We start from the raw sequence: 26,620 nt of genomic DNA, 5'->3' as shown, positions 1-26,620 counted from the left end.
TATTGGAAAATAACGAAATAAAAAGAATCATTTTTTTACATACTGTCATTGTCGATAGCCACGAGGGCAATCCCACCGTGCGCAACGGCTTGTCATCTGTCATTCGTGAATTTTCCCTTCCCCTTCTCCCGCTTCCTCACCCTCTCCAAAAATACCCAAACGCTGTGCTCACTGAAAATCGCTCCGGCTCGTACGCGAAGCAATCGGGCTGGCAGTTTTTAACCGCAATTCAGCAAAACAACCTTTTAACTGCTGCTTCTCACTATCGCCGGCTGAATAGCCATGTTCTTGGTGGCATTTTGCATCGTTATTTAGTGTTTATATGCTTTATTCGCGTCTGTGCCGTAGTTTAACCACTGCTGCTCTAGTGTGAGAGAGAGGCAAAGGAGCAGCATTGATTAGCAACACAACAGCCAATAAAAAAAACGCGACAACGTTCCACATTATCGGGTCGCAAAACTTTCTCTTCGTATTCCGGCACCACGGTACGTCTTCAAGGTGAGCAGCGGCTAAGCGAATCGGAAGCATCATGACACGCATGAATTTGTGTGCATCCGTCTGCTGTTAAACTCATCCACCACGTAATTGGCGTCGGGTAGAATTGTCCTGTGCACCAGAAGTTGCACCCCCTCCCGGAAAACAGACCGACCCACATGTAGGTTAGCGATAGGTGCAAGGGTTACGGTGGAGATTGTGTGACCTCAAAAGTGCATTAGTTAGCTGTGTAAGTAGATCTTCGGTCGGCATTGTGAAGGTGGAAAAAGATTGCTTCGTTTCATCGTTGGAAGGCCCGTTTGCGATGGTTATGAGAAACGAGCATAGTAGGAAGATTGTAGCACGGTTGTAAAACATTGGAATCCATTCGTAATCGACTGCAAACCCACCACCCATCGGTACATCGAGAAGGAGATAAGATTGCCACTAAACTAACCATTCAAAATGATGCAAAAGGTAAATCGTGTAGCGATGCGATATTCTAATCTAATTATGCGCAAATGACTAACGCGTTACTTTCCCTCCAGAACTCAACCTTCGAGGACAAATGGCCCAGCATGCGGCCCGTTGTTTTGAGCTTGCTGAAGCAGGAGCGCGTCACACCGTCCGAATGGCAGGAGCTGTTCTTCGCCGTGCATCTGGTGTGCCTGTGGGACGATAAGGGGCCGCTGAAGATACACGAAAGCCTGCAGCAGGACATCGTGGCGTACATCAAGCAGGCCCAGTGCCGCGTGCTGGCCCAGCGCGAAGAGCAAGCCCTGCTGAAGGCGTACATCGTCGAGTGGCGCAAGTTTTTCACGCAAAGCAACTACCTGCCGTTGCCGTTCGCGAAGCTCGAAAGTTGTCTGCAAAGCAAGGGCAGCTCGTCGTCCTCGGTTTCGTCGTCCGGCGGTGGCGCTTCCTCGTCGTCTGCCTCGTCGTCGGCCACGGTAACGGGGGCCGGTTCGAGCCACAACTCATCGGCCTGTGCGTCCGGAGCGGGTACCAGCAGTGGTGGTGGTGGTGGTGGTGGCAGCAGCAGCAGTAGCAGCAGTTCCTCGAAAAAGCCCAACCACGCCGAAGACTCGATCGTGCGCAAGCTGATGCTGGACTCGTGGAACCAGAGCATCTTCATGAACATCAAGCACCGGTTGCAGGAGTCCGCCATGAAGCTGGTGCACGCGGAGCGCAATGGGGAAGCGTTCGACTCGCAGCTCGTGATCGGTGTGCGCGAAAGCTACGTCAATCTGTGCTCCAACACGGAGGACAAGCTGGAGATCTATAGGGAGAACTTTGAGGCGGCCTACCTGCACGCCACGTCCGCCTTCTACCGGCTGAAGGCGAGCGAACAGCTGCAGACGAACGGCGTGAAGAGCTTCATGGAGTACGCGGACGCGAAGCTGCGCGAGGAGGAAGCGCGAGGCGAGCGGTACCTCGAGCCGGGCAGCATCACCGCCCTCGGCCAGTGCTGCGTCACCGTGCTGATCGGGGACCACTTGCCGACGCTGCTGGCCGAATGTGCGCCACTGATCGAGGCACGGGAAACGCAGCGGCTGCAGCTAATGTTTCGCCTGCTAGATCGCGTAGCGGGCGGGGTGGATCCGATGCTGCGGGACCTGGAGAATCACATCGTGCAGGCGGGGCTGGCGGACATGGTGGCGGCGGCCGATATCATTACGCAGGATTCGGAGAAGTACGTCGAGCGGTTGCTGAAGCTGTTCCGCCGGTTTAGCGATCTGGTGAAGGAAGCGTTCAACGACGATCCCCGGTTTCTGACCGCGCGCGACAAAGCGTTCAAGACGGTGGTGAACGACATTACGCTGTTCAAGCTGGAGCTACCGACGTCGAACACGGCGATGGCGCGCGGCATCAAGATATCGACGCCCGAGTCGAAGTGTCCCGAGCTGCTGGCCAACTACTGTGATATGCTGCTGCGGCGGACACCGTTTAGCAAGCGGCTGACCACCGAGGAGATCGAATCTCGTTTGAAGGACGTACTGCTGGTGCTCAAGTATGTAAGCAATAAGGATGTCTTTATGCGGTACCATAAGGCTCACCTAACGCGCAGGTAAGTGTAATATACTATGGTGCATGGAATGCGTGCATTAACGGGGATTTTCCTTTCCTTTTCCCCCCCAGACTCATTCTCGACTCTAGCGCCGACAGCGAAAAGGAGGAGGACATGGTGGAATGGTTGCGGGAGGTTGGTATGCCGGCGGATTATGTGAATAAATTGGCTCGAATGTTTCAGGATATTAAGGTAAGCACTCGCGGGGAATTGTGCATAGCGGTCATTAGCATTGGAAATTAATTCATCTTTCTCCCCACGTTCAGGTTAGTGAAGATTTGAATACTCAGTTCCGTTCGCAAACGACGCGCCACGATGCGATTAACATTAAGATCCTGAATGCCGGTGCGTGGGCCCGCGGCTCTGAGCGGGTGTCGGTCAGTTTGCCGCTCGAGCTCGAAGACTACATTCCGGAGGTGGAAGAGTTCTACAAGAAGAAGCATTCGGGCCGGAAGCTCCAGTGGTACCATCACATGAGCAACGGCACGATCACGTTCGCCAACAACACGGGCCGGTTCGATCTGGACGTGACGACATTCCAGATGGCGGTCCTGTTCGCGTGGAACCAGCGCCCGAACGAGAAGGTTTCGTACGAAAACCTGCGCCTCGCGACCGAGCTGCCCGATCCGGAGCTGCGGCGCACGCTCTGGTCGCTGGTCGCGTTTCCCAAGCTGAAGCGCCAGCTGCTCGTGTACGAACCGGCCATCAGCAATCCAAAGGACTTTACGGAGAACACGCTGTTCTGGGTGAACCAGGAGTTTGCGATCATCAAGAACGGCAAACCGCAGCGGCGCGGTAAGGTCAATCTGGTGGGCCGGCTGCAGCTCAGCACGGAGCGCTCGCAGCAGGAGGACAATCAGTCGATCGTGCAGCTACGAATACTGCGCACGCAGGAGGCAATCATCAAGATCATGAAGATGCGCAAACGGTTAAGCAATGCTGCGCTACAGGTACGGGTTGCTTGGTTTCTTTTGTGAATGTTTGGCTTTGCATGCTTGGATTTCATCTCATGTGCTTTCCCTGTTCTTTTGCAGGCCGAACTGGTCGATATACTTAAAAACATGTTCCTGCCATCGAAGAAAATGATCAAGGAGCAGTTGGAATGGTTAATAGAGCATAAGTACATGCGGCGAGATGACGATGACATCAACACCTTCATCTACATGGCGTAAGGCGTCGACAAGGGCCTCAAGCGATTGAACAAGTAACAGCATACAACTGTGAAGGTGCCGGTGAAATGGTGAAAAACACGCGGGCACAGCTTAGCCCGGCATAGCATTAGCAGTTTGATTTTGATGACTGAACCCACAGACACACATACACACAGGCTTAGGGAAGAGGGGGGCTTTTCCAAGGGTGGGGGCACACGGGAACTCACTTTGGCGTGGAGCCGATTATTTGTTGTTGTTTTATTTTCTACAGTGGATATACGCGTCACCTAACACGGCAGAGGTGAGAACACTTACAGTGGAATATCATCGTAATCAGCCTCCGAACCTCCGAACCTGATGTGCTGAAAACAGTTAGTAATAAAAGAGAAAAAGTGAAATAGACTGGCCCGTATCGTCGTTTCTTTCAATGGAAAATTATTTAAAATTTTGATACCATACATTTTAATTACATTTATTTATTGGAAAACCTTCCCCCAAAACCGTTATCCACCACCGGCACGCCACGCGTTACATGTAAAGGTTCGAACTCGCTTTGAACTTGAGCTCGTACCGATCGGCACATGGCACACGGAGTGCCTTCAGCAGTCGCAGTATCGGTGCAGATGATACCGAATCCAGTATGACCGAGTCCAGGTAGCAGCCATAAATGACGGCCGGCTTTCCGCTAAATTTCCTATAGCTTGCGGCACCGGCTGCCACACCCGTGATTACATTCGGCGCTTCCAGCGGTCCAACGTCTGCGAGCGAGCTTTCCGCCCCCGCTCCGCCTAGCACCTTGATGAAGCAAACCTTTTCCTGCTCGTGTTCGGCCAGTCCCTTGTACAGGACGGCCGGTTGCAGCGATACAGTGGAAACGGTTTCCGCCGCCTCCAGCCAGCGGGACAGCTTTTGCGCAATCGGCCCAAACAGATTCGGCTCCAGCTCTTCCGACACGCAGAGCAGCAGCTTTTCGGCGGGCAGATGGAACACGCTCACCGTGCCGCAGGACAGCTGGCAGACCGGTTTGCACTGGCCGTTCTGGAGCACCTTGCCGACGAATCCGCCCACCTTTTGGCCCTCGATCAGAACGAAATGGAACGGGTTTTGGAGTGTTTTCTGCATCTCCTGCTCGTCGGTCGACTCTTCCTGATTGTGGTACCAAATCCATTCCAAACTGCAATGAGCGAGTCAGACCGGTGAATGTCGTTGTTCAGTGTACTCTAGCGGAGTAAAATACGTACGCGCCGAAGGACGATTCTTCCTCCGCTGCCTCCTCATCGTAATCGTCCCAAAAAGCCCGGGTGGATGGTTCAACAATTTCACCAAAATTTAAGCTCATCGTTGGAAGCGAATTATTGCGATTTTTGCACAACGAACGACCGGCGGGAATGACAAACAAAAACGAACAGCAGTCGGTTGTTGTGACAAACGTCAGCTGTAGTGATGGGAAAAATGAAGGAATTGATTCCGGCTAGCTCCGAAGTTTTCTGGAATCGATTCCGGAATCGGCTGCAAAATCGGAATCGGCTCCGGAATCGAAAAAGGCTCCGGAATCTGATTTGGCTCCGGAATCAAAATCGGCTCCGACATCGGAATTGACTCCGAAATCAGAATTGGCTTTGAAACGGAGTCGAATCAAAGAATTAAAATTTACTAGTAAATGATCTATTCAAATAGAGATTTCCGGACTTATTTCGCTTCCCATACTTCTTATTTCAATTCAAAAACTAATACTCATTCTGGAGCTAACTCCATTTCTGGAGTCAATCCTGATTCCGTAACCGGAGTAAATTGCGATTCTCAGGTCGAATCCGATTCCGGAGATGATTCTGATTTCGGAACCAATTCCGGTACTGGAATCGATTCCGGAGCTGATCCCGGATTCAACTCCGGAATTGGCTCCGGTAGGTCCGATTCCGAGCTCCCACCACTAGTCAGCTGGGTTGGTGCGTGAACTCGTCTAACCACCGCTTATTCCAGCAAGTGCGAGATGCATTTGTTGTTGCTTTTGGGCTACAGATTGCATCGCAAACAGAAGGGTAAACAGCCTATTTTGGACCATTCCATCTTACAGTAAAGTATAATGTAAAATATAAGTACATAAATCTATATAACATCTATGCTGACCTCTTTTCTCTTTGTTTTATCTGCACAGTGCAAAACAAAAACCGTAGATCTTATCAATCTTGCTTGCGATCGAGCTGGGTAGCTCCCAGAAATGGCTCGCCTAATTCGACCGGAACAAGCAAAACAGTTGCGCTTTTTGTTAGATCAACCGGAAGAAGGTAACGTAAATACGCAAACAAAATGTTCGCATTGCTTAGTGACGAATGGTTGGATGTTTGGTTCCGTTTCAGTGCTGATTGAGTTTTGCAAGCTTGCCATCGAGTACATAAACTCGGGAATCAACGAGAAGAAATGCACCGTAGCTGCAAGTAGGGATCGTGTTCCTCCTACTCTACACCACCATCATCACGCAATGAACTCTGTATTTTTTGTTTTGTTTTAGAAAAACTATCAACCACGTACGAAACTGTGCGCGGTGCACTGGAAGCGCTTGTCGCACTGCTTATCGACAGCACCAAGCTCGCCCTCTCGGAGCGTGAGTTCCATACCGTCGTTCAAGCGGCGCTGGAAACGATCAACGAAAAGCAATCCGAAATACTGTGGCAATTCATAACCAGCAAGCGCACGCTGGTGGACAATGTGTTGCGCGCCTCCTGCCAGGATGAGCTCTACTTCCGCGATCTGGAGTGGCGCATCGAGGGGCGTATCGCTTCCCGCACGATACGATCGCAAGCGACGCCGGTTATTAAGATGAAGTTCCATCTAGACACGGAGTGTGTAAGCGAGTACAGGGAAAAATTGCACCCCGAGCCGGTGGATCAGGCGCCGGAAGCAGAAGCAACGAAGCAACCGCCCACTCGGAGGGAGGTGTTGGCGGAAACGGATCCGGCCATGCTGCAACACATGATACAGGTGCTGGAGCAGGCGTTGCTGGAGGCGCGTACCCGTCGCGTTCGGAATTATGTTAAGCCAACGCAAAGCTAAATCTAGAATAAATCCACTATCAATTGCACATTCCGCGATTAGAGTGTTTCAAAACAAATGCGCTACGCTTTATCCTTCGTTCAGGGCGGGGAAAGCGGGATTAACATTTAATCGTTTGCTCGTCGAAATACTTGTTGTACTTTTTCCATTGGTATCGCTGCTTGGGATCACGCTTGCTGGTCGCCGGATTCAGGTTCGGCATTAGGCCGGCCTTCTGTGCCATCGTTACCAGCGCGCCCATGCGCCGCTGCTGTCGCTTACATAATCCCGTAATGCGGCGCGGCAACATGCATCCATCGGAGCGCACGTACTGGCTGAGGATGAGCACGTCGGTGTGCTTAATCTCGAGCCCGAGCGTGCACTGTGGACAGAACCGTTCGCCCTTCTGGCGCGCCTCAAGCAGCTGCGGAATCAGTGAGTCTTGCCGGGGCGACGGAACATACTCTCCTTTGATCACGAGCGTATCGTTAGCGGTAACCTCTTTGACTGTGGAACAAGGAGGTGGGATTAATAGTGTTGTCCGCGCGAGCCTTTATGGCAAAACCGATTAAACTTACTTTCTTTTAGCTGGTTAACGGAGGAGAGCGAAAAGTTTCGCAGAATATTGGTGGTAATTTTGTTCAGTGCCGAATATTTGCTCCACGCCGAAAGAGCCATCCTCGTTGTTTGGACTGTTTGTTTTCATTCGCTGACGGTCTGCGGTAGTGATGGGTAAATTGAACAAAAATCCGGAATCGCTTCCAAATGACTCCGTCAAAATCGGTAGCGGTTCCGGAAGGTAGGTGCAAAATTCCGAATTCGGAGCCAACCGGAGCCATTAGGAGCCGCTATTCGGCAGCCGGAGCCGGTCGGAGCCGTCGAAATCGTTGGAGCCGTCGGAGCCGTCTGGAACCGTCTGGAGCAGTCGGAGCCGGAGTAGCAATGCTTGGAAGCGATTCCGAGCCGTGGGTGCGATCCATCACTAGTCTGCAGCTGTCAAACCAAAGGGAAGAAAGTGAGGTTATGTTTAAATTTATATTTTCGCCAAATATTACAAAAAAACTAAACTGTAAACGCCGGATTATAGGTAAATTTGCTGAAATGTTGCTTCCACTAGGTCGGATTTTAGTGGGTTCCGTTCACTCCACAGCCAACATCATTTTCGCCTCCCCTTTGCGCTTCGTCCCCGGCTCAAAACTCCCGCAACGTGCAACAATCAAACAACTCAGGGCAATGGCAACCAACGATTCGGAACAGGCCAAGCGCTTCAAGGACGATCTTCCTGCGCCGGCTTCGGGGACGGTGAAAATTGGTACACATGATGGCATTTTCCACTGCGACGAAGTGTTGGCATGCTTCATGCTGCAACAGCTGCCCCAGTACGCGTCGGCCGAAATCATCCGCACGCGGGACACGAGCAAGCTGGACGAGTGTGACATAGTGGTGGACGTTGGGGCCACGTTTGACCGGGCCCGGCACCGGTACGATCACCATCAGGCATCGTTCAACGATACGCTGCGGTCGCTTCGGCCCGAGCTGAACGTGAAGTGGGACATTCGGCTCAGCTCCGCCGGCCTGGTGTACACGTACTTCGGCGAGGAAGTGATCAAGCGGGTACTGAAGCAAAAGCTGAACCTGGAACCGAGTGCCGAATGTTTGCGGGCGGTCTACACGAAGGTGTACGATGGGTTGATCAGCGAGATCGACGCGATCGACAACGGTGTTCCGATGTTCGAGGGCGGCGAGCCACGGTACAACATTTCGACGCATCTGAGCGGGCGCGTTGGTGCGTTCAATTCGCGATGGAACGAACCGACGCCAGCGCCGGGTTGTCTGGAGCGGTTCGAGAAGGCCAAAGCGTACGTGGGACTGGAGTTTGTCGACAAGGTGACGTACTACGCCAGCTGCTGGTGGCCAGCACGCGATATTGTGTCGAAGGGGCTGGCCAACCGGATGGCTTTGCACGAGTCGGGGGAGATTTTAGAGCTCGAACAACCGTGCCCGTGGAAGGAGCATCTGTATCAGCTGGAGCAGGAGCAGAATCTGGTCGGGCAGGCCAAGTACGTGATCTACTGCAATAAGGAAAACGATTGGCGCGTCATTTGCGTGCCGTTGCAGCCGGCCAGCTTTGTGTGTCGCAAGTTTCTGGCCAAACCGTGGCGCGGAGTACGGGACGAGGAGCTAGAGAAGGTGTCGGGTATTGCGGGATCGAACTTTTGCCACCAGACCGGCTTCATTGGGGGTAACAAAACGCGTGAAGGTGCGCTCAAGATGGCAATAGCTAGTTTGGCGGCAAAGGAAGACGAATGAGCACGGGTTTCGTAGAATCATTAAACATGTTCATGGAAATAAAACATTCGAAAGAAAGAAGCAATGCTGCACGATAGTGTTTGCCTAATGCAATATAACAAGGCCAGTTGTTTTTATTCGTCATCGTCATCCTGATCGTCGGAAGCTTTCCTATTCCGTGGTTTCCACTCGCTCGGTTCACTCTCGTCCCTCGGTTCGTAGCTGTGCAGCGGCAGCTTCTCCAGCCACTCAACCATCGAGTTTGTCTTCAGCTCCGTCTCGACGATGGTCGATGCGATGTGGCGCTTGAAAAACTCCTGTATCATTGGCTCCTCCTTCTCAAACTCGAGCGTCTCGTGGCAACCGTCCTCGCCGTACCGCTTGTTGTACTTGTCGTAGTGAATTCTGCTCAACACTAGCCCCAACCCGGGTGCCGTCGGGATGCCGTACCGCTCCTGGCCGAACGCTTTCTCGATAATGTCGCTTTCCGCGAGGCCACGCACGACCGCTATGGTGAGGCCCACCATCTTCCGAATCTGATGCAGCATGAAGCTTTGCCCTTTGATTTTAATCGTAGCAAACTCTGCCGTTGATCCTTCCGGCAGGAAGGGTGGATCACACTCGAACGACATGATGAACCGCTTCACAGATGGATCGAGAAACTCCTTGCGGCTGGTAAAGTTGTGAAAGTTCTTCGTGCCCACATACAGGGCAAGCACTTCGTTGACCCGAGCCAGCCGTTCAGCGGGCAGACGGTACGTTTGAATGTCGACCTTTTCCTCGTTCGGTGCGAACGCTATCGTCGGCAGTGTGTACGTGTAGGTACGGGCATCGCAGTTCGTCTTGGAATTGAATCCTTTCGTCACGCGCTTCACCGCATACACCCGGATGTCCTCGGGCAGCTCGGAGTTAAGTGCCTCGATGTCCAGATTGTCAGCTGAAAATAAGCAGAACGATCAATTGTGTGCATCGTGGGAGATTCACACACGCGGTGCATCGGGGCATGCTCCTTACGCAGCTTGATAGACACGACCTGCATGGCCGCGGACACGCCTTTATCGGTGCGGGCCGCTCGCTGGAACTGTATCTGCTGCGGCTGCCGGAACCCTTCGTCATTGATCCACTCCCGCTTCTGCATCGCCCGCAGCAGATCCTCCTCGATCGTTTTCGTACCCGGATTGCGCTGCATGCCGAAGTAGTTCACGCCCGAGTACCCGAGCAGGATGATGCTCTTGCGCCGCTTGACCCGCGACGCGGGATCGAAGTTTTTCACCGCCTCCGGATCCTCGGGCGGATCTTCCCACTTGCGCCGCTTGACCGCACCATTGTACCGCTGCTGCACCTCCTGTTTGGTTTTGCGCGATTCCATTCGCTTCTGTGCCTCTTGCTTTTTGGCCGCTAGTTTCACTTCCACCGCGGCCGCAAGTTCGGCCGCAAAACGTTGCCTCACACCGTCGTCTATTGCGGGCGCTGGGCTGCGAGCCGCGGTTGGCAGTGTGCACAGCTTCCGTGCGCACTGTTCCGTGAGCTGTGCTGTGGCACGGTGAAAATCTACTGCTACTGCAACGGCACGCCTGAAGCACGAAAACATTGAGCGGAAAATGCACGGCGAACGATCGCCCGGTCGTGTGCCGGTGCGTGGGGGAGACGGATGTTTTTGGCCACCAACACACACGCACACCAGGCGAGCTTTTCCCGTCGCGAAACCGTCGCGAAACGTCAAACGCGAGGCCAGACGAACTGTCAGAGACACACCTTTCGCGTGTGCTTACCGTGACCGACGCCGAAGAAAAAGAAGAAGAAGAAGAAAGGGGGTTCGTTTTGTTTACGTTTGTAACGAAATCTTCTGTTTTCGCTGGGACAAACCGTTGCCAAGCGGATTTAGCGTACTGCAGGACATTGTTAAAAGTGAGTTAAATCGGTTGAAATTGTGCATTCCGTGCGGCAAACACCCGCAGTGTGTGAAAATCCGTTGTTTTGTAAAGTGTAGCGCGGCAGCCAATTTCGCGTTTCACATCCGCCCGAACAAGAAGCGAGCTGGAATTGCAGAGCAGGAGGAGGAAGAAAAAGAAGCGAACAAGAAGATCGATCGCGGAGGCTGCGCGCTGGCTTCATAATTGACAGCTTTCTACGATCAGCGATCAGCTCCACAGGAGGGAAAGGCAAAAAAAAAACCCATCCGATCGCGAGTGGTTGGGCAGTGGAAAACTTTCTAAGCCAAACGAGCCCTACAGTGGCAAAGTTGATCCGCGGATTTGGGGGGCAAATCGGTGCATATCCGCTGCGAGCGTTCCCCGTACGCAGCATCATCGTCCGCGGCAAAGGAATTTGCGCTCGGGTCACGACGCTGTTGTTCTCGGTTAAATGGCATCATCGCCCAGTGGTGAAGGAATGCGGACAGCATTAAACAAATAATACGAGCAATATCAAGAGCGCAAGAGATGGTACCGTTCGCAGCAAGCAGGAAGTGTTGTGTACAAATAGCGGATTGGAATGTGAGTGGCTGCTTTGCATGTTGCAGCAGCATCGAGGAAGATTGAATTCGGACAGTGAACGATGCTACAGTAGCACCGTACAAGAATACAAGACATTTTTTGGACGCTTAAGAGAAGGTTGTGCAGAAGTTTTTAGCCCTATCTATCCCCAGCATGCATGCAGGAGGAGTGGGCGGAGGTGGTAGTGGTGGTGGAGGCGGTGGTGGCGGTGGCGGTGCAGCACATCGCCGACGCAAGAAACGATCCAACTATGGTAACCGTACGGTGGAAGTGAACCGTGGCTCGAATGGGTTCGGGTTCACCATATCCGGCCAGCAGCCCTGCATCCTGTCCTGCATCGTGGCGGGATCGCCGGCCGATCTGGCCGGACTGCGCGCCGGCGACTTTCTCATCTCGGTCAACGGGCTGAACGTATCGAAGCTGCCGCACGAATCGGTGGTGCAGCTGATCGGTACCACGCACGGCACGATACGCATGGCCATCGCGGAGAACTACTACTCGGACAGCTCGGACGAGGACATCCTGTTTCACGGTGCGCAGCAGCAACGCACCCGCCCCAAGTACCCGCACAAGACCAAGTTCTCGCGCGCCAACACACAGGGCTGCAGCTCCGGCGGTGGTGCGCCGGACCGGATGGTTGCAACGGGCTCTAGCAGCCCGATCAAACCGTTACTGTTGGGCGGACCGGAAAATGGACCGGAAGAGTGCGTGGTAAACGATACCACACCGCCGGGAGCAACCACCGCGTACAACGTGATCCACAGCCCGAATGCCAGCAATAGCTGTGATATTTCCAACGTCAGTGCAATGGTACGCTCGGTACAGCTGGGAGGGGCGGTCGGCGACGAAGCGGCGCTGGTGCGCCCGTCCGGCTCGGGCCAGGGCCCCGGGCAGGAGGGTTCGCTCGAGTACCAGGCGATCGTGGGCTATCTGGGCACGATCGAGATGCCGAAGCAGATTGCCACCAGCTCGAAGCTGCAGACGGTGCGCAGCTGCATCCGCAAGATGCGGCAGGAGAAGCGCAACCCAACGACGGTGCTGATGACGATACTGCCCTCCTGCCTGAATCTGACCAACACGAGCAACAATCTGATCGCGAAGTACGCCTCGGCCCGGCTCAGCTACGTTAGCAGCAGCAGCGAGAGCGACAACCGCTACTTTGGCCTGGTAACGTCGGCGATCTACGCGGACGGGCTGATGTGCGACAGTGCGGATGTGCTGAGCCACCCGCGCAAGGACGTGGTCATCTCGAACAGTTGCCACGTGTTTGTGATCGATGGGAAGCTGGTCGAGCACGAGGTGCACCTGGAGAAGGCGGCCCTGTTTCGCATCGTCTGCACGAAGGATCCGATCACGAACCTGTGCCTCGAGTTTCCCTCCAACTCGGAGTACGTGGTCAATCTGATACGCAGCATGTACAGCTTAAAGTCGCCGCTCAAAGCGGACGGAGGGCCGGGCGGGTACGGCAAGCCGCCCGTCGCTCGGAGCTTGAATCTGGACGCTGCCGGTGCCGCCCGTGGCTTCCCGCGCAATCGATCGGACCCGCGGCTTAACCCACGCGGGGCGGGGATGGATATGGATGCGCATGACATGCTGGCGGCGAACTCGCCGCAACCGAGCAACCACAGCGAAATCACCACCACGTCGAGCAATTCCGACTCGGGCATTGGGTTTCACAACGACTGCCGCAACATCTCGGACCGCATACTGCTGGTCGACTTTCCCGGTATGCTCGGGCCGGCCCAGCAGCGACTGCTACAGCAGCAGCAGATAGCGAACGTGCGAGCACACTGCCGGAAATCGCATCCCTTTTTGCGCCCGGTCGGTATTATTAACGAGATTCCGCCGAAGATGGATCCGATACGCAACATCCGGAGTATGGGTGGCGCGGGATGCTCTGCGGACGGTGCGGGTCCTTCTGGGCGGAGTGGGCTGCAAATTTCGCACGGCAAATCAAAATCGGCCGACTACAGCTTCCCATCGACGTCGTCCGGAATGTCACCGTTCGTGGATCGGCTGACGGTGCGTGCCAGGCCCGATCCGAAACCGTTCTCCCCGGATCGATCACCTACAAAGGAGAATGCTTTGAACTGTATGCAAGACGCGGAGCCGTCCGAGCTGATGGAGCAGGAGGAGGCGCAGGATCGGTGGACGTGCGGCGGTCGCACGCTAGACGAGCAGGGCAATGTGGTCGAAGAACGTGCCATCGATGTGCCGCCGATGCAGGAGCTGTTTCTCGATCTGGAACGGTACAACAATGACAACGTGAAGAACAGCCTGCTGGCCGCCCGGTCCTGTGACGATATGATCCTGTCGCTCGGGAAGAAACCGACCGACGGTGACGAAGACATCAACGAACGGATGCTGCTCGATGCGGAAGCGTACGAGCGGTTGAAGGTGAAACTCTCGATCGACGATTTGACGCTCATCTCTTCCGGATGCACGGGACCGGCGGGAGCCGCTAGCGATGAGGTCGGTCGGTCTGCCGGCAACAGCAACCACTCCAACCAGCACGTGTTCCTGCAGCCCCTGAAGCCGGTGAAACGGTCCAAGAAAGCGTGCACAACGCACACGGCGAAGGCGGGCAACGGGAAGCTGGCCGCCATACACGGCATGGCACCGACGGCCGACGAGAACGCATCGGTACACGGTCGCCGCGGGGGCGATAAGATGACGGCGTACAAACTGAGCCCGAAAGTGTTTGGGCTGCCGCGTCCCATATCGGTTAGCTTCGAAAACATTTCCACCCTTTCCTCCTCCGGGGTTGGTGGTGCTGATGGTGGTGCACGCGATAGTGGTGCCGGTGACGGCGGCGGTGGCGATAAGCGACTGAGCGTTGGCGGTGGTGAGATGTATTACGACGGCGAGGACAGTGTACGGCATGGTGCGAACAAAAACGTCCTCCATGGCAATGGGACGCCCGGTAGAAAAAGCCGGGCTACGAAACGGCTGAGCGGTGGGTTTTCCGCCATCTGGGGCAGCCTGCAGGAGCTGCGAAGTGGAAGCTTCGGCGGAGCCAAGGGCGAGGATCGATCGAAGCCGGTCGAGCATGGTAAAAATGTGGCGTCGGACGTGTGCTACGGCGAGGGTGAGCTGGTGGCGGATGCGGCCAAAAAGAAGGAACGTGAACGGCGGCTTAGCGGTATGAAGATTCTGGAGGCGACGTACAGCGAGCCGGATCTGCGGTATGATGAGGTAAGTGTGTTACATCAAAAAGAAGATATGTTTATCATTTGTTGATGTGCGTTGCTCTAGACGAGTTTCTTTAGTTCGGCAGTAGTTGATAAGACGCGTTAGGTCTTGGGGTTCAATGCAATCTGAATTGACGAATAAGGTCCATCTGGTTAGTAATGTTATGTGCAGCCACATGCTTCTCACCATTACCGGCCCTGAACGGAATCAAGTGGTTATTTAAAGGTATTTACATATGACCCTCTTTATTTTCCACCCCTTTTAAGCAACTTTATGTACGCTCCTCTACTTACCCAAGGGGCATTATCGGGTTGTACGCCGTTCCATGATGTAATGTGATTTGTCTGTATCTATTTTAGCTGCTCTTAACTGCTTTCTATTAAATACCGTTCCTAGAAAATCCAATGACGAAGAATGCGATACAAACATTCGTGACGTACTATGCTAGGGGTTGATCGCCGCGGTACATCTCCGTACACAAAAACAATCAGTGAACGAGAGACGGAGCAAGAGAGCTGTTTGTGTCGGCCAAAGCCTGTCTAGATTGTTGTCGTGTGACGACGACGACTCAGCATCGTCGTGAGTAATCTCTTCCCCTTGGTGTGTACGGTATTGGTTGTGACTGTGCGTGGAAATCCTCCGACGGGTACGGGGGATATGGCTAACTATATCCACACCCTCACAGCAGCATTCGCGGCACCGAGACCGGAGGGTTCGTACCGTCGGTGACATGCTAGTTGCACTCAGTATTAAAACCACATCCGGTCGACCATTATTGCGCGTCTTGTAGCGTGTTGATGCATTGTTTCTGTGAGTGAGTGACCACGAAGATAGCCGTTAGAAGTTACCATAAAAGCAAAACAACTTCGTTGTGTCTGTATGTACGAAGTGAATTGAAATAGGGCATGGTTCGAATGTCTTTTGCAATAGAACGTAGAAATTGACCTGCTTTGTGAACACCTTTTTGTGTTCGATTGCCCATCCTGCTGTACCAATCGTGTTGCACACCTAGCATATCATCACCGCCGCATGTTAGACAAGTAAAGCACCGGCCACGGGTGAACGCAAAGCAAGAGGAAATTGAAATTGATTGAGTTAAAAGTTTAATTGATGCCAATTGAGAGCTATTAACCGGAAAGGTTCCCCGCGCACACCCACCGAAAGTGCCACAGTGTGCGCCATGGGCGCGCGGTGGGAGATGGCTTCACTCTAGCGACCGATGCTCATGCTCTTCCGCTTCTCGGCTGGGATGTTCATCTGGGATCTGGGTCTGGAGTTTGTCATGTGCCTGCCTGTCTGCCTGCCTGACCTCCCATTGCCATTGCTGCTTCAAAGGGACTAATTTCGTGACTTGGATTGCCGGCTGTAAGTACGCAACTTCATTGCATCTCGCCCGCAAGAGTGCTAGAGCAATTAGTTATTCGTTTGGAGTTAAAGGGATGCAGTAAATGGCTGCAAATAGAGCATATTCGTGGATTGATTCAATTAAAAAATATATATTTTTTTTTGAAATTAAAGTTGACTTGGTCGCTTCTTTTGAAAGGAAGTATCAATGTAAACAAGCATTTATAGAGGCTTGTTTTTAAAATAATTGCACATTAAAAACGTTGAAACACAATTAAGTGATCAGCTGTTCCAATTTAAAATCACACCGATCAAACGTTTCGGTTTTACAACCAAACAACACGTCTAATGTCTTGTGTGCCGTCCCAAAAGACGGCTCGGAGGACGTGGCCGTCCGCTACCTTACGCTTATCTGATAAGCATGGTCCAATTCCGTCACCGTCGACACCGTCCGTACACAGCAAAGAGCGAAATGTTAGGTTCCACTCCTCCAGTTGGGTGGCCTGCTACGTAAACCCGTGCTGAGATGCCCCGTGCCTGCCCGTCAACCGTTTGGAACGTTATCTCTGATGACTGATTGAGAAGTTTTGTCATCGTGTGTTGACGCGCTGGTGGAAGGAAACGTTCTCGCCAGTCGTAACCGTGTGCTGTTGGTGCTTGATTGAGTGTGTGATTTTCTGTCGCCCGGAGTGGAACGTTTCATCAACCTGTGACAAATAATCATAAATTGGTGCAGGTTGCAGGCTGTGTTTGATGCTGATGGTGGCAGTTAATAGTGTGTGATATCTTTCGGTTAGTTTGTCGTCGTTTGCCATTGATCGTAAAATGAGTTTAAATACGACGAGGCTTTGCAATCTCTCATGTGGGTAGTATAAAGGTGCCATAGAGGAAGGGGAAGTGCTCAGCTGTTCCTGCGTTCCGCGTTTCCAAGTGTGATATATCTAGTCTGTAATGCATATGGAGTCGAGCCTGGAGTTGCACCGGAAGAAACCGACCGGCGTTATGCAAATGATGCTGAACGGGCTCGTCTGTGGGTACAATTCGGCCGAAGAGATAAAAACGGTAAGACTGCACACTGCTGATATTCAGTTTTGTGTTGACTTTTTCTTCTTCTGTGTACAAAGGAATTTTCCCTGAAGGAATCGCAAGCAGCAGTGTATCAGAGGGGTGCCTCAAGGGGTCGGTTTGTGTGTATTAGTCACTGGTCTGGTTATTTGTTATTCTTTGGCGTCACATGAAATGTAAGGTGTAACGATTGCATTGCATGAATCATACTCACCTCCTACGGTGCATTTGTTGCTGGGAGCGATTGGAGCGTTTTCTGCCTCACAAGTGTTAGTTTATTGTGCCCTTGGGGCGGTTTGTATTTGCAACACACACAAACACAAGTGAAGGATAAACTAAGAAGTTGGTCGAATCATTGGAATTAATTAGTTCTAAAGAATCTCATACCTTGTTGTCTAGTTGTTCAAGAAGAGAATTGATTTATCTTAACGTAGCAGACAGCCCGTCTGTTTTTACACATATATACACATATATACACAGATAAGAAGGCTTTACAAAGAAAAGTCATTATGCGATAAATGTATTCACTGCGATTTATTGTTACCGGGTAATACCTGGTTAATGTATATAATTTATGATAAAACTTTTTCACTCATACACTCTACCATATGAGCGTACAGTCAGAAATTCTAATCTTATCTATCTTTCTTTCTTTTTCTCATCCGCAGGTAAGTTTTGCACAAAAACAAAGACGTCTCCGTTCAATCGATCAGCTCTTAGCCCAAGCATCCGCTTCCGTGGAGTCTAACTTCTTGCAAGTCCTTTGAAGCTGCTACCCTGAACTCTGAAAATATCGAACAGTAAGTGAGATCAGCGCTCTATAAAACGTTGCGTGCGTGCAGCCGTCTGGGTTGCCCCTGTTGGGCACGTGCTCATTCTATTCCTGACCCGTTCGTCCTGTCGACAATCCTGGAAGGAAAAACAAACTGCCTGCTGTTGCAAAGGGTCACGTACATCTACACCACTCTACCAACGTTTCTATCACCTGTTCTTTGATTCGGTTAAATTTATACGGTCCATATATGAGGTTCGTTTTTTTTTTCGCTGCTGCTCTTTTGGATTTCGACGTCAGCAGGTCGATAGAGGGGTCGAAATGATGGAACATTGGGATGAGTTTGCTCTGCTGCCCTGCTTTACAAGTGCGCATGGCTGGGTGGATTTCTTAAGCCCTTGAGTGTGTTTGTGGATTGGGTGATTGAACGCGTTGGAAGAAAGCAAGGAAGTTGTGTGCTTTTTCCCCTATTACCAACGGTTCGGATGGATGGATCCCATTATCATCGTGCAGCTTTTATTTTACATTCGTTTTTATTACAGTTTGTGTTACATTAACGCAACAAGGGGCCGAGGGTTCCTATCGAATTGTTTCATTCTTTGTGAGATACAATCTTGACATTTGCTTCCAATTTGGCGCGTTTTTTCGAGGCCTAATGAAGGGATCCTTTGTCCTATTTCTGTTTGTGGAGTGGTTTTAACTGTGAAGCGATGTGGGTTTCCCGCGTTTTTGTACGACTTATACATTCTTTTTAAATGGAACTATGGCCAATTTTGGAAAATAGTAGAGATGAAACAATCGGGGTACAACTGGCGTTAAGTAGTTCTCTCTCTATTTCATCTTCGGTGAGAGATTGCTACAGCCTGAGGCAACACTTTTACCTGTCTTAATTCCTTGCCAAATACATTAATCCTTACCATTGATGCTACCCAGACTGGGTCGGGGTAAATGGAATGAATGTTAGCTTGAGGTCAGTTATGTATCTCACCCTTTCCCACTGAATCGTTCACTGAATGGACATAATCGTTCTACAAGGATGCGCCGAACGGATTCGCAAACTAAAAGTGCAAGTGCAACCAAGCTTTACGCGAAGGACAGGAGTTTCCCTTCGAAGCCGCGTGCAGCGGTCAACGGTCAACGGAAACTATCAGCGCAAACACAACACTCGATCAAGCTCCAGTGCACGCAAAATCTAGGACCACTGAACCGAAACACAAAAACACACACGTACAAGGGAAACGAGAGCTTCTCCATTATGATGCAGGGGTGGATCAAGCATAAAAACACAAACACACACGAACGGCCCTGGCAGTGAACGGCCAATGTGGTGGTGGGCTCTTCCCTTTTGCACGCATCGAAGACCCCGGCCGCGTACGAAAGCGTGTAGCGGCGGCAGCGTTCGTGCGGGTAGCAGCGTGTGTGCAGGTCCGTAAAAGGTGCCCGGGCCGGCGGCGGTTCCCTCACGACGAACCAGGGAGCAAATAAGGGTTTTAGTTTTAAACATGCAATACTACAAGGAACGCGTCTTGCGAAGCCCCCGGGCCGCATCCCGCATCCCGGTTGGGCGAAGATTTTGGCAGACATTTCTTAGGGGACCCCTCGTCTCTTTTACTCTCGTTTGCACTCGGGCTGCAAGTGGCAGCAGCAGCGGTCGCGTGGTGGCGATGATGATCGTCCTTCGTCTCTCAGCTGTGCTTTCGACCGTGCTGCGCGACCCGACCATCCCCGACGAGACCGACAGCACAGCTGGCTCCTGGGGTTGCTCTTTCTTTCTTACTTCCTTTTTCTACACTGATGAAGAAAGGCCCGGCACAAACCAAATGCGTCGATTTCGATTACTTTTTGCCGCTGCTTCCGACGGAGTGCGGAAGGTGAGGTTCCTCATCATACGACGAGCAGCGCCTGAGTCAGTTCACCTTCGGTACCGCAGCGAGCAGAGAGCATCAATCGCATCAGGAGTGTGTGTTTGGTGCGCGAGCGTGTCCAATCGATCGTTTGTGATGATGGGTGCGAGTGCAAGTTGATCGGCGTGCGATAGTTCCGCTCTTGTGTTCACGTATTATGGTGCGCTAAAGCATTGTTGTGGTCTTTAATAATCGATAAACGGTGCACGGTGTAAGGCAAGTTTTTGCAAATGTGCAGCAAGCGTGTACCGTAATGATAGTGCGGGTGGTTGCAGAGAGTGGCATCGACATCTCCAACATGGAGCGAGCCCGTTTCCCATTATGGACCGTTTAGTGTTTGCGTGTGTGTATGTGATTTATGTGATGTTGTTGCGATGACAACGAGCGCGTTTAAAAAAAGGCGATAATTTGTAACTTTCTCCTTTTGTTGGTTGCTTTTCTGTGTTAATCGTATTGTGAGTGTATCGATTGCAATGCCCCATGAATATGTTTCTGGCGCGTATCTTTCTGTGCGTTGAGGCGGAGGAGTGAAACCTTAAACAATATTTCATAAATAATATTGTTTAATTATACCGCTCAGCTTTCGTTGGTTCTGCACGGAAAGGTGATCACTTGAAGACGGCAACAAAACTGTTATACTGTGTGTTATACGTGATCAGTCATGTTGTGTGCGCGCGTTGTTTATCGCCTTTCCTGGGGGTTGGAATTTTGAAGCAATTCCCTAAATCAATTTTACTGTCATCATTTCACACCGCCAGACAGTGACTCATTGCAAGCAAGGTGTGAACTAATACGAGGTTGTGCGCGCTAGGGGTACCTTCGGTGTTATGTTATGATCGTGCGTGATATCCGACAAAATTCTTAGAAGGCATATGACTGATTAGACAAAATTTGGAAGAGGAGCTAAAAGAATAAACCAAGTGCACTCGTTTGGTATTAAGGAAATGTTGGATGTGTTGGAAATGATGATGTGGGTCAGCTCAACTAGTGACGTTGATCGTCGAGACACGGATGTGTACACCTTTTAGCATTACATTTTTATCAGCTGTAAACAACAGCCTGGGCCGGATGACGCTGCTTTCCAAGCAAAAGCATCTTTGCGTGTCTTGAGTTTCTGGTGCGTAGGAGATTTCCTATAAATACGACCAGTGGACCACCCGTAGACTCTGTTTTTCCACCGGGACCCGGTAGTCGCGGAACACCTGAGCGCTGTTGTTTTGATCGTCGCTCGGGATGATTCGACGGTTCGGCAACCGTGGTACGGCCCAAAGATGATATCACCATTTGCAATGTTTTTTTTCTTTCTTTCAGCTCAAATGTGTTTGTTTCGTGCTGATGTTTACAAGTTGTAGCAACATTTTTACTGAGTACATCATTACACTCAGAAGGGGCGGTGGGGTTTGCGTTTGTTTACCTGGTGCTAAACTTCGTTAATGCATCCGTCGTCGGTTCCATCTGGCGGGAGGAAATCCGGCTGATCGAATGCTCATCCACTGGCAAAAGGTTTTTGTATTTCCCATTTATGGGGAGGTAAATATGTGACTGGTATAATAAATTCGATCGGGCACCTTGGTTCAACAGGGTTTGCCTTGTCCTTTTGCCGATAGTGCGTAAACCATCTTACAAAAACATCACAACGCTGAGTGGGGTTTATTCGGGGAAGTAGACAAATACAACGGGCAATCGATCTAATGGGCGTCTGTGTTTGATTTTTTTGCGTCTTGACAGTGTAATGTGTAGTGTATAAGTGACTTAATGCTATTCAACACTCGTATCGTGATACCTTCCTCACTACTTACTACCCCGGAAGTAGTTTACCTTCGGCGATGAGGAGGCTCCGTGCGGCCAAGTGCGTGACTTCCAAGCCCGAAAAAAAGCTTTTCCCCAATTTCGGTTTCACCTTTCTTCCGTCCACCACCAACGCACAGCAACGTGTACGCGCAATCGATAATGATTGATAATTAAGCCCGAACGGCGATCGCGGCGATCCATTCGCGCGCGTTTTGCTGTCTGCTGTGGTGCGCGCGTCGCACAATCGCGCTGGTGCGCATGCGCAACGCATTCGATTTCAAGTGCTCTCGAGGGTGCCCACTATTGCCGTTACCCTCTCCCCCCCCCTCTCCCCCGATCACCCAGGGGTTGCCGACGATGGAAAAAGGGGGGAAAGAATTATGGGCGTGTGCTGCGTGTGCGGGAAGATTCATTTCGTGGCAGCGGTTGCGGTTGCACATTATTTTTCCCCCGCCATGTGCGCGGTTGTGTGTTTTGGTGCGTCGTGGAGTCGGGCGGAAAAAAACCTGTCCCTGGCTGGTTAGAACGAAGTGTGATGTAGACTGGACCGGATCGTATCGATCCGGGGTTTCGTTCGTTTCGGTGTGCGGCCAGAAGTAGGGGTAAGGGTGTGATGGTTGCCAGAACCAGCTCTTCGATGGCTTAGTTGACAAGAGCGCTCGTTGCAAATTTGGGGGGATGAGAGGCTCGTTATTTATTGGGGACAAACTTGTGCGTGTGACGAAGCAAGAAGATTCTGCGTGCGTGTGTGTTTTAATGTGTAATCTATTATCCAAAGGTATCCACAAGGTCGGCGAAGTGTAATGTCCGACTTAAGTTAGAACCTTTTCCTTCGTGGTAAAAAAAACTACGTGTGACTGTGTATATGTAAGTGCTTTCCAGTTCCAAAATCGTTCCTCCAGTAAATCGTCCATCATGGCAAACAGCAGCGAAACGGGAACGATAGTGAAAGACCCACCGACTGCGCACACCGGCCCTGACAGTGGTCCGCCCAGTGCTTCGGAGATAACGATTATCATGCGCACGGTGGTGTCGTCTCCCGGCAGTGATCGTACAGCGTCCGCGAAGAACGAAAGTGCACTGAAGCGCAACGAAACGGCCGCCCTGGACACCGCTCTCCACCACCTGCCCGGCAATCGGATCGAGGTGACAACGAGCGTTAGAACAGTGTTCGAATGCCCGGCGGCGGCGGCTGCCGATTTGGGCACGGCCGGATCGTCCGGTGCAGCGACCGCCATCAGCAGCCTGCTGCAACCGGTTTTGAGCAAGAATTTTATCGCCCTGCTAAAGAGTGCCAACGATTCGTCGTTTGAGAACGTGCTCGAGTTCAAGTCGCTGCTCGGCGCTCCGGCTGCCCCGGCGGGCCGCTCCTGTCCGTCCTGCGAGCATGCGAAGCACGCCCTCAGCTCCGATTCAGACACCACGGCGAACGATCTGGACGCGTCCGTGCAGAAGAAGGCGAAAACGGAGGAGCAGCAAGCCGCGAAAGCACACGTGTGCGAAGATGATCGCGGTGGCTTTGCTCAGCGATCAACATCGACGCCGATTAAGATACGGCTCGCGAGTGGTGGTGACGCGAAAGCTGAAGCCCATCCGCGGTACGATGCGGAGGACGAGGAGGCGGAAAACTATCGGCTAAATTTGCTTACACCACCGGCCGACGCATCGTTCATCGATTCGGACTTTGAATCGATGGAACAGGACCAGTACGATACGTGCAGTAGCAAGAGCTCGCCACGGCCGGACCATCGACAGCCGGACCGGCTACTGTTTGGCGAGCCGACGTCACACCCTCGGGACAGTGTGGTGTCGATGGCAGTCGCTGCCATGTCCACGGTGCACAGCCACCGTGGACCGAGCACGGGTGACATCAACTGCCCACTTACGAAGTCCAGTGCACGGAAGGCTTCCTCCTCGACGAAAGCATTCTTCGAGGAGGCACTCCGTACGCCGCTCGCCATCCGGAAGCACTTCCAGCGGCGCCGCAACTCGGAGCTTCCGAAGCAGCCGTCCCACGGGAATCTGCTGAACTTTTTCTCCGCCAAGAAGAAAAGCAACAGTCTGGAGGGTGGCCTCAAGAGTCCGCGGGCGAAACGGTCCCTTACGACGACCACCACAACCACCACGACGACCAGTGAGAACAGCTCGGAGAACGGGAGTCGCTGTACCTCGCCGGCCCTTACGGAGGACAATCTGCGCCGGCTGTCGGTGTCGTTCGTGCGCCGCGAGTCCGACTCGCTCAATCGGACGCTCGTGTGGGGCGAAAACTATGACTACTCGTACGAATGTGAACCGTCGCATTCGGACGTGGAAGAGACCGAGGAACCGGAAGACACGCACAACGATGATGAAAACGATGACGCAAACCATTCGCCGCTCGTCGGCACGATCGGCAACGGCAGGACGACGGAGCGCCGCGTCAGCGCCAAGCTAGTGCACTTTGAAATATCGCCCGACTGCTCGTACGAGCTGCAGCCGCCCATACTGCCGAGCTTCCGGATTGATCCACCGCGGGCCAGCTCGATCTCCACCTGCAGCGGCTCGACCACGACCGGGCTGGCGGGGCTGATTATTGGTGCGGCGGCGTTTGCAACGGCCACCACTACTGCGAGCTTTCTGAAGCGGTCCGCCAGCGAACCGGCCCACTGTAATAAGTTGCGCAGCCATAGCTGTACGCCCCTCACTTCCGACATTGGCGAGTCGGACGAGGAAGGGGACGACACGCTGGAGGGGGAGGAGGAGCCTAGGCGGCGGAACGTTCGACCGGCGGATGAGGCAGAAGATGTGCCGATGATGATGTGCAAGGCGCTAGTACCGCAGCTCCCATTTACCAGCGTTCATCAGGCGTCCGTTCGCAGTTTGGACAAGATTGGAGTAAGTGCCCAGCTCAGATATCGGCCTAATGGGGTTGACAGGCAGGGTATATTAGTATTGCGTAGCTTCAATGTTTGTTGTAAGTGGCGATCCCGTGTCGCTATTCTAATGTTGTTCCCGATTACCCGATCGGTAACAGTGTAATAGGAATGCTGAAGATTGCAGCGATATCTTTGAATGTCTCTCCCAACAATCGCACACTTTCCACGATATCAATTCAATTGATTTTCGCCCGAGCAATCATTTCTATTCTATTTATCAACTTTTTTCTCCATTGTTGCATAGTTCATCTTTCATCAATTATAACCACACGAGCGTACTTCTCCACCTGCCCCGTGGGTTCACACAAGCCAGAAAGCAGGTTGCATTCCCCACATCCGTGAAGGGTGGAGTTGGATGCTGCTTCTCCACTGTGTGTTGCTGTCTAATTACCAATTTGCTCGAAACCCACGCCGTGCGGGTCGATAATGAGAGTGTTTAGGTTCTGTTTTGTTTGTTGCGTAGAGGCGGATGCGTTTACGCACTGGATTCCGAAAAGCCGTGGCACGTTTTGCTCCCACGGAAATTAGCAGCAGCGGCATTGTGCGGTGGCCCCTTTCGACTTCGACAAAGGTTAGCCAAAAGGGTTGGCGAAGTGTAGCCGTGTGCAAGGTCGATGGATGCGTCTGTTGCAATGGAAACACTGTTATCTTTGCATTTGAGCAAACCGTGTGTCTTTAATTTTGGATCGATCGATCGACTGAATTCACGTTTGTTTTTGGTATGTGGAACCGGGATAGCAGAATTAGGGGATGGATAATGCGTTCTAGCGCCACGCCATATTAATTTCCATGCTATAAAAGGTACGTTTAAAGTGGCTCCTGCATCGAATGACGTCCGGTTTAATTGTTTCGCTACAATAATTGAAGAAGAAGCGGCTCACTAACGTCATCGAAATTGAATTTGATTACTGATCGCGGGGTGTGTGGTCGGTCAGTTTGAATTTTGGATTAATGCTCTTTTGGCTCTATTGATAACTGGGCATCGACTTCCCGTTTTGTATGTGAGTGGAACTATGATTGGTGGTCTTCTTTTTGAAATCCCCAACACACTGTTGGAGCTCTTATCAAATTTGAAACGATTGGAGTGCAGTTGATGTATAAACAACATTCAATAACAAAAAGTAAGTGCAGGGTTCGAGCGATGAAGAATCAATTTTGTTTGAGACTGGTTTGTTAAACATAAAATAAATACCAAACGCTCGCCCGTGCCACATGACTTTTCTCCACAATCCATCACTGTCAGTGGCTTATCAAACAACGTAACGATTAGCGTTAAGCTGCTGTGTAATTGGATGATACAAATGGGGATACTATTTTACATAGAACCAGGCTCAAGAACACGAATATCTGCTCAAGAGGAAAGGAGGGATTTTTTTCTGTGCTCAGAAATGCGTAGAAGTTCAAATAGAACCTAGGACTTTAGGCAGCTTTAAAAAAGTAATAAACCCTATCGAGCACGTAAAACGGGTCAATTATATTTGCTTGGTAAACGTTTGATGATCGTTTCGGTGTGTTTGTCTAGCGATATCCTAAATCAATCACCGTCTAATGTTTGTGCGCTATATCAGACTGTTTTTCCCCGTACGAATGGCGCACTCGCGTCGTCGCCTATCAAATATGGAATGTGTACGGAAGCCGTCCTGGATGGGTCGTCTGTTTTTAACAAACATACTACTACGATCGCTCAGGTAGCAGCCCAGGCACAGTCTCTGTAAACGGGTAACGATGCCACTTTGGGAAACATTAATGTCGCGGGCGCGCGGGTCATCAAGAACGCTATCCACCACTTGAGAAGAGGCACGATCAAACCAAGGGAATCGCATCAATTTGGTTGTAAGCGGGGGGCCCGCTTCAAAATGTTGCCCCTGCGGAGGTGCACGAAACCCGTTATCGGTAGATATTTCTTCCCACGAGATTCCAAATGCACGACAAGCCCATTCGGGGAACGAAAGTGGCAGTAGAAAACGAAAAAAAAGACGTATGCACTCTCCCGCAAGTCCGCACGATGCTGCGATGTTCTGTTCTAGAGCTCATGAGAAATGATTTTTTTTCTCTACACTGCGCAACATTGTTGCAGTCGTCTCTGTTGTGTGAGCTTAAGCGGATGCGCCTCTTAACTGCAAGCCAGCA

At 51.8% G+C, this 26,620-nt stretch overlaps 7 protein-coding genes across 16 annotated transcripts in view; 4 read left to right on the top strand and 3 right to left on the bottom strand.

Moving 5' to 3' along the window:
• Nucleotides 1-121: 121 nt before the first annotated feature.
• On the top strand, nucleotides 122-4,095 carry LOC120894955 (cullin-5). The gene is made up of 5 exons (XM_040297872.1): nucleotides 122-951; nucleotides 1,023-2,542; nucleotides 2,614-2,734; nucleotides 2,809-3,492; nucleotides 3,577-4,095. Exons 1-5 carry the CDS (start codon nucleotides 940-942, stop codon nucleotides 3,712-3,714), a joined length of 2,475 nt encoding a protein of 824 aa, XP_040153806.1. The 5' UTR covers nucleotides 122-939; the 3' UTR covers nucleotides 3,715-4,095.
• Nucleotides 4,096-4,149: 54 nt separating this feature from the next.
• Nucleotides 4,150-5,111, bottom strand: LOC120894956. Its single transcript, XM_040297873.1, has 2 exons — nucleotides 4,935-5,111; nucleotides 4,150-4,867 (listed from the first exon to the last, which is right to left on the bottom strand). Exons 1-2 carry the CDS (start codon nucleotides 5,030-5,032, stop codon nucleotides 4,222-4,224), a joined length of 744 nt encoding a protein of 247 aa, XP_040153807.1. The 5' UTR covers nucleotides 5,033-5,111; the 3' UTR covers nucleotides 4,150-4,221.
• A 559-nt stretch (nucleotides 5,112-5,670) lies between these two features.
• LOC120894166 (COMM domain-containing protein 2) lies at nucleotides 5,671-6,782 on the top strand. 4 transcript variants are annotated; one of them, XM_040296593.1, is made up of 4 exons: nucleotides 5,671-5,766; nucleotides 5,849-5,978; nucleotides 6,051-6,128; nucleotides 6,203-6,782. In XM_040296593.1, exons 2-4 carry the CDS (start codon nucleotides 5,912-5,914, stop codon nucleotides 6,742-6,744), a joined length of 687 nt encoding a protein of 228 aa, XP_040152527.1. In that variant the 5' UTR covers nucleotides 5,671-5,766; nucleotides 5,849-5,911; the 3' UTR covers nucleotides 6,745-6,782. The 4 variants fall into 4 exon arrangements, with proteins under 4 accessions (XP_040152527.1, XP_040152526.1, XP_040152529.1 ...); XM_040296592.1 differs by having other exon boundaries at nucleotides 5,671-5,778; XM_040296595.1 differs by having other exon boundaries at nucleotides 5,673-5,771.
• LOC120894168 (28S ribosomal protein S18a, mitochondrial) lies at nucleotides 6,772-7,447 on the bottom strand. Its single transcript, XM_040296596.1, has 2 exons — nucleotides 7,302-7,447; nucleotides 6,772-7,230 (listed from the first exon to the last, which is right to left on the bottom strand). The coding sequence occupies exons 1-2, from the start codon at nucleotides 7,399-7,401 to the stop codon at nucleotides 6,845-6,847; spliced, it is 486 nt and encodes a 161-aa protein (XP_040152530.1). The 5' UTR covers nucleotides 7,402-7,447; the 3' UTR covers nucleotides 6,772-6,844.
• Nucleotides 7,448-7,681: 234 nt separating this feature from the next.
• Nucleotides 7,682-9,126, top strand: LOC120894162 (MYG1 exonuclease). Of its 2 annotated transcripts, XM_040296585.1 has the most exons (2): nucleotides 7,682-7,810; nucleotides 7,874-9,126. In XM_040296585.1, exons 1-2 carry the CDS (start codon nucleotides 7,747-7,749, stop codon nucleotides 9,031-9,033), a joined length of 1,224 nt encoding a protein of 407 aa, XP_040152519.1. In that variant the 5' UTR covers nucleotides 7,682-7,746; the 3' UTR covers nucleotides 9,034-9,126. The 2 variants fall into 2 exon arrangements, with proteins under 2 accessions (XP_040152519.1, XP_040152520.1); XM_040296586.1 differs by lacking the exon at nucleotides 7,682-7,810 and having other exon boundaries at nucleotides 7,855-9,126.
• Nucleotides 9,108-10,715, bottom strand: LOC120894163 (tRNA pseudouridine synthase A). Its single transcript, XM_040296587.1, has 2 exons — nucleotides 10,027-10,715; nucleotides 9,108-9,949 (listed from the first exon to the last, which is right to left on the bottom strand). The coding sequence occupies exons 1-2, from the start codon at nucleotides 10,601-10,603 to the stop codon at nucleotides 9,147-9,149; spliced, it is 1,380 nt and encodes a 459-aa protein (XP_040152521.1). The 5' UTR covers nucleotides 10,604-10,715; the 3' UTR covers nucleotides 9,108-9,146.
• Nucleotides 10,716-10,833: 118 nt separating this feature from the next.
• The window catches only part of LOC120894158 (regulator of G-protein signaling loco), a 40,594-nt gene continuing 24,807 nt past the window's right edge, over nucleotides 10,834-26,620 (top strand). For 2 of the 6 annotated variants that reach the window (XR_005738176.1, XM_040296579.1), the window contains exon 1: nucleotides 10,834-14,702. Coding sequence is in view for 5 of the 6 variants with exons in the window: in XM_040296579.1 (XP_040152513.1) it covers nucleotides 11,661-14,702 (3,042 nt within the window). In the remaining variant the exon portion in view is untranslated. Of the gene's footprint in view, nucleotides 14,703-22,021; nucleotides 24,450-26,620 lie in introns of those variants that run through there. The other 4 variants (XM_040296578.1, XM_040296577.1, XM_040296581.1 and 1 more) reach the window with 3 other exon arrangements.

This window comes from Anopheles arabiensis, chromosome 2, assembly GCF_016920715.1.
Source record: "Anopheles arabiensis isolate DONGOLA chromosome 2, AaraD3, whole genome shotgun sequence".
In the NCBI taxonomy this organism is placed as follows: Eukaryota; Metazoa; Arthropoda; class Insecta; order Diptera; family Culicidae; genus Anopheles; species Anopheles arabiensis.
Note: the sequence above shows the minus strand (reverse complement) of the source record. Positions and strands in the feature narration are given on the sequence as shown.